At 43.7% G+C, this 6,364-nt stretch overlaps 1 protein-coding gene across 1 annotated transcript; it reads right to left on the bottom strand.

Moving 5' to 3' along the window:
* Positions 1–5,194: 5,194 nt before the first annotated feature.
* On the bottom strand, positions 5,195–6,115 carry LOC123424524 (ribulose bisphosphate carboxylase small subunit, chloroplastic 1). Its single transcript, XM_045108153.1, has 2 exons — positions 5,918–6,115; positions 5,195–5,810 (listed from the first exon to the last, which is right to left on the bottom strand). Exons 1-2 carry the CDS (start codon positions 6,059–6,061, stop codon positions 5,430–5,432), a joined length of 525 nt encoding a protein of 174 aa, XP_044964088.1. The 5' UTR covers positions 6,062–6,115; the 3' UTR covers positions 5,195–5,429.
* Positions 6,116–6,364: the final 249 nt, after the last annotated feature.

Raw genomic sequence — 6,364 nt, 5'->3', positions numbered from 1 at the left:
AATGTGTAAATTAAGCTGGGACGGAAGCCCTTTTTTCTACTAGTGGGCGCTTATAAATGTGGTTGTCGATGAAGCTTCTCGTTTGGCTAGTTTGTTTGAGTGCCAACTGGGTAAGATGCCTTTCACTTATCTTGCTTTACCTATGTGTAACACTAGTTGCAAGATTCATGACTTAATGCCTTCGGTTAATATATAGAATGGAAAGGAGAATGACAACTATCTCTTCTCTAGTTTCACGAGGTGCTAGGTTGAAACTTTTGAGGTCTACCATTTCATCCATGCTGATATTACTATCTTTGTAGTGTCTAGATCCCTGTGGCATAACTAGACAACTAGAGAGAATTGAGCAGAATGCCTCTAGTATTAATGCTAATATCCCAAATCAACCATTGTCGACATTTCATCTAATATATAGACTGAAGGAGAATGGTGGTATGGGCATCAGCTGGAAAATTCAACACCAAGCTTTGCTTAGAGAAGACATGCGCAAATTTTATAACAAAGCTCATGTTCTATGGTATATTTGCTATGGAATTATTACAATCATGGACTCATGCCTCACGCAACAGTCCTTTCTGGCTCTTACGAATGGAGGATATTTTGAAACTTACACTAGATTCGAATAGCACTGACCGGCAAAATAGTCTCATCACTGACACACTTTTGGCTCGTCCGATGCCTTGGGCTGAGTGATGACATTGTCACCACAGACGGGACATCTGGCCTCTGAATGATGCCTAACCAGTATTGTCCGCTGGCTGGTCGGTGATAACAATTTCACTCACTTTTGGATGTTTGCGCTTTATTTATGTTTGTTTATAAAAAATGCAAATGAAATTGACAAAAACATAGGAATACCATACACATGCATAAATCATTCATTTGCACACTGGATACTTTGCTTTTCACGCACGATTCACATGTAAATTTACACAGTTCACATCTACCATATAAAGAGTACTAAGCAAAACTGCACACTTCATAATACACATGTCACTGAGGCCATGTTCGGTAATCCACCAGATCTTGGAATGTGTGGAGCTGGGAAACTGCAGCTCCCGTATTATGAACTACAGCTCCACCAGGTCCGCTCCCGGAGCTGTGGAGCGGAGCATCTCCCAACATGGCCTGAATATACCCAACCTCTTATCAAACTAGAGAGGACTTACTCCCTCTGTACTTTCTCTGTTTCTAAATATAAGTTTTTTAAAGGTTTCATTAGAGAACTACATATAGTATATAGACATACTTTAGAGTATAGATTCATTCATTTTGCTCCGTATGTAGTCTTCTATTGAAATCTCTAAAAAGACTTATATTTAAGAACAGAGGGAGTAAGTCCGCATGCAACAAAATTTGTCAAGACAAGTAACATAAAATATCCATTACCTGATTTAATACATGTAGTTAAGAATATCATAGCTAAGCTCAATGTAATTACACCCTGCTCGAGGAATCTCTCGTCTGCTCCAAAAAGCAGCAGATAATAACAAAAGTGGATATTTACTGTGTGTCTAGAGATGACAAAATATTTCAAGATTGGTTTCAAATCCTAAGAAACTGTTCTTTTCTTGAATGATACTCACACTAAGTACACTCAACCCGTATCCGAAATGAGGAGTCTAGAGTAGCCCGGACCTACTACCCTTAAGACTTGGTCTTCCCTTCTTTGATTTTTGTGTAGTGCAACTAAAAGGTATGTCAACTGAAAATATTTTTTTATCCAGATTTAGTTGAATTTCATTAGCAATTGAAAAGTGAAGTAATATGTGTAGGCCAAATATGCCGTTCACTTGAACAATATTCCACTCTGTCTCCTAATGAGGTAGTTGGTTGCGTTTAAAATATTTTCTAGCATATTCATCACTACATTGCCACATATAACATGCATAATATATAATATTTTCTAACATATTCATAGGTACATGGAACACATAGATATTGTAAGATTCATAGCAAGATAATTACATGCATCCAGAATTGTAACACATCCATGGCATGCATATCACAATTGAAATTGCAACATAATTATGAAGTAATGGAGCTAACCACCGTGGATGACAACATTGGGGATGCATGAGACACGTCAACAATAGGGCAGATCCTCGGGGCAGAGAAACCCCGACAATGACACAACTACGATGACTGATACAACGACCACCCGCGTTGCCCTCGAAGACCCGGTGTCCTATGGAAGGGTGGTAATGAATCGACGGAAATGCGGCAACGTCCCAACGAGGAAGCTCCATCGGTCCATTGGGTCGTCATACGAGCGACATCGTCGGGACGCAATGACCGTGAAGGAAGGTCGTGGGGCCGTTGGCAAGCCCCCCACATATAAGCGAACGGAGGAAGAGGAGGGATGATAGGTACGCCAACAGGATGGAAGGACTCCATGGCGGCTGTGAGGGTATAGAATGAAAACATGGAGTGGACAATGATTAAAACAAGGCGCGTACAGAACAACACCAACATGCTAAAAATCAAAAGGGCAAGATTGAAGATGACATTACAGACGGGTCAAATACAGGAGCCAATTTGATTATCTTAGGTCCAATTTGAACATCGGGACACCATATAATTGAACAATATTTTGTAGACCAATCTATGATAATCGTCAAGATGAGCATAGGGATACATATTACTAACACACCCTCGAGGGTCGGTCAGTGTTATGGCTGATTAGTGACGCATAGTTCAAAGCCGCACAGGGATGAGGGGCGAATGCTATTCTCATATGTAGTATTGTCAACGATCAATATAGGCCATCTCTTCATTCAAAGTTAATATGGATGACTCTGCCCTATTCTTCTCTGCCTGAATGATTGAGGGATCTTCTCGACCTCTTTGACATCATTTGGCAATGCTCTCTCTTTTGCCTTAGATGTCAAAGTTTCTCTCAAAGATTTTATAGAAACGCCTGATCAGGCCACTCTTTTGCACCTACCAATTTCCGGTGAGGTGATGGATAAGCTGGAACCTCTGGATGGTTCATTACATAGCCTTCAACACAACCAAACATTGCCTGATGTTTATTCTTGGTCAGGAGCATCATTTTTTGCTAAAAGCTTCTACTCCATTGAAAGGACGTGGATGTCGCCTAGAGGGGTGGTGGTGAATAGGCGCTTTAAATGACGGTTTAGGCTTGAACAAATGCGAAATAAAACTAATGTTTAATTAGTCAAGCACAAAACCTAAAAAAACAAGGCTCACCTATGTGCAACAAGAACTTATGCTAAGCAAGATAAACAAATTAAGTGATAGCAAGATATAGACCAAGAAACAATATGGCTATCACAAAGTAAAATGCGTAGGTAAATGGCTCGGGTAAGAGTTAACCGAGGCACGCGGAGACGACAATGTATCCCGAAGTTCACATCCTTGCGGATACTAATCCCCGTTTGGAGTAGTGTGGAGGCACATTGCTCCCCAAGATGCCACTACGGTCATCGTAATCTCCTCACGCCCTCGCACAATGCAAGATGCCGTGATTTCACTAAGGGACCCTTGAGGGTGGTCACCGAACCCGTACAAACAAGGTTGGAGCATTCTCCACAACTTAATTGGAGGCTCCCAACAACACCACGAAGATTCACCACGATGGTCTATGGCTCCGAGATGACCTCAAATGCTCAGGGCAATCTCCACAACCTAATTGTAGACCCTGACGCTTGCCCAGAGCTTTACACCATAATGATTGAGCTCCGAGGCATCACCAAGCTTCTAGGACGCCAAAGCACCCAAGAAGGACAAGCTCTAGGGTACCAAGCACCCAAGAGTAATAAGCTTCTCAACTTCTCACTTTCATGTACCACCGTGGAGAACTCAAACCGATGCAACTAATGCAATGGCAAGAACACACAAAGTGATCAAGTCCCTCACGCTCAAATCCCTCCAGAACAACAAAAGCTATGGAGGAATATGAGAGGAAGACCAAGGAGCTCACTAAGAACTCCAAGTTCAAGATCCAAGGGGTTCCCCTCACATAGAGGAGAAAGTGATTGGTGGAATTATGGATCTAGATCTCCTCTCTCTTTTCCCTTAAGAACTAGCAAGAATCATCAGAGGGATTGAGAGTTAGCATGCTAGAAGAAGGTCAACAATGGGGGGCAAACACGAGCTCAACAGATGGGGAACCATTGGGGAAGAAGACCCCCTTAAATAAGTTCCCCCAAATCCAATCGTTATGTGCACAGGTCGTGCACAAGCGGTACTACCGCTTGGCTGAGCGGTACTACCGCTGGCACGAAAGTACCGGGCTTCATAGGCAGATTGAGAAAGTCAGGGAGGCGGTAGTTCTACCGGTGCGGTACTACCGCTCCTGCCAGCGGTACTTTCACTTAGCACTACCCACTCAAAATCTGCTCGGAAGACGAAGATACAAGAGAGCTCAAAATAAGCGGTAGTAGTAGCGGTACTGGAGAGCGGTAGTACCACTTGAGTAGTACTACCGCTTCCACCGCAGCGGTACTTCCGCTTACGAGAAAAAAACTGCCCTGATACTAAAATGGCTACAAACCTGCCGTGCGGATGAAAGAAGGGTCGGCGCATTGGGTGCATGGCTGACCTAAAAGAAAAACAGGGCGGACAAGCCGATCCAAATGTATAAAACACGGACAAAACGAGCATCCGTTTGGGTCGCCCTGCTGGAGTTGCTCTAACCTCCATTAGATAAATAGGTAAGTAGGTAAGTGTTTTTTCCTTTTTTCCTTTGTTCCCGTTTGTAATTATTTATTGCTTGCTTTTGTTTTGAAGAAATAAAGGACGGCGGAGCTGTTACTCCATAGTACTTACAAAAAATGAGTTTTATTTCTTGATTTTCACTAGCATGATTACAATCCTTCTGAAGGAGCTCATGCAATGCATGTTGGAGATTTATTCCAATAGTTGCATAATATGGTTCGAATGTTGTTGTTATATCTAGTTCAGTTAGATGCTTATTATCCAGACCATCACAAGTTCTTTAGTAAGTGTCTCTACTAAGAATATGTGTCATCCTATTCTACTAGCAAAAACCGATGAAAATGATGGTAGTGACATGGAAAAGATACCACAGCTATTTTGTTATTGATATAAGTAAAGAAACTGAAAATTGCAATTGTCAATCAGTGGGTCTTAATGTCAAATACAGGAATCTTCCACCCACTAGCTGCGAGACATCCATTGCAGTGCTAAATAAAATAAACTTTTCCGATAATTAACAGCAAGACAATGGTCCGCTTGTTGTATATTATAAATATGGCACAGGTGTTGTATATGTGTAGGCCGTGCTAGAATTTACATATGCATATATGCTCCACAACCTATGCTCGTACAAACACAGATCATAGAGATGCAAATTATGCTCTAGTCGGAAAGCAGAGTCATGGACAAAAGTGAAGTTCACAGAAGACCTTCATACGACATAGGCCATTGTTTCACCTCGTAGTTTATGCCTTGCCGGACTCCTCGCAACCCGGTGGCCTGAAGGCGATGAAGCTGACGCACTGCACCTGCCGCAGGTTGTCAAAGCCGATGATACGGACGTAAGCGTCAGGGTACTCCTTCTTGACCTCCTCCACCTCGTTAAGCACCTGTGTAGCGTCGGTGCACCCAAACATAGGCAGCTTCCACATTGTCCAGTATCGGCCGTCGTAGTACCCGGGGGAGCTGTTGTGCTCACGGAAGACGAAGCCAACCTTGCTGAACTCGAGGCAGGGCACCCACTTGGAGCGGATCAGGTAGTCAACCTGCTTCAGGAGGGCCTCCGTGGTGAGGGGTGGCAAGTAAGACAGGGTCTCGAACTTCTTGATACCCTCAATCGGCCACACCTGAATGATTGGAAATTATGGAACGCTTAACACTTAGTGCTAGTAACTGCTAAGTGCAGTAATTGTAATGTGGAAGAAACTCATATCAGTTTTGTGCCCCGACATACCTGCATGCACCTGATCCTTCCGCCATTGCTGACGCTGCCGAGGCTGGCGCTGGAGCGGCGGCTGACGGGGAGACCAGCTGTGGACTTGAGCCCCTGGAAGGGTGCGACGGTGGTAGCCGACGAAGCCATCACGGCGGGGGCCATGGTACTGTATTAACTGTAGAGAGGAGGATGCCGGCTACACTTGAGGCCCCCATTGCCTGTTCACCACGGTATATATAGCCATGTGAACTCCTATCTTTAATCAAGATGTGGAAGGGGTGGCTGGCGTTTGTTGGTTGCCTGGTTTCCTTATCTCCCCGGATTAGTGTAAGAGGCATGGCCGTTGGATGCGTTGTGTGTGCCGAAAATTTCAGTCGTCCGTGTCAATGTGGGATTGCCACAAATCCTTTTCCAGCCTTGCATGTACTCTATTATTCTTTTCGCTTCATATTCCGACGGGTAACG

This window comes from Hordeum vulgare, chromosome 2H (assembly GCF_904849725.1).
Source record: "Hordeum vulgare subsp. vulgare chromosome 2H, MorexV3_pseudomolecules_assembly, whole genome shotgun sequence".
Classification (NCBI taxonomy): domain Eukaryota; kingdom Viridiplantae; phylum Streptophyta; class Magnoliopsida; order Poales; family Poaceae; genus Hordeum; species Hordeum vulgare.
Note: the sequence above shows the minus strand (reverse complement) of the source record. Positions and strands in the feature narration are given on the sequence as shown.

Excerpts from the sequence above, each read along its gene's own strand:
- LOC123424524 (XM_045108153.1), bottom strand. The coding sequence starts at position 6,061 with ATGGCCCCCGCCGTGATGGCTTCGTCGGCTACCACCGTCGCACCCTTC. Across the intron at positions 5,811-5,917 it reads GAAGGATCAGGTGCATGCAG|GTGTGGCCGATTGAGGGTAT; the intron begins GTATGTCGGGGC and ends CCAATCATTCAG.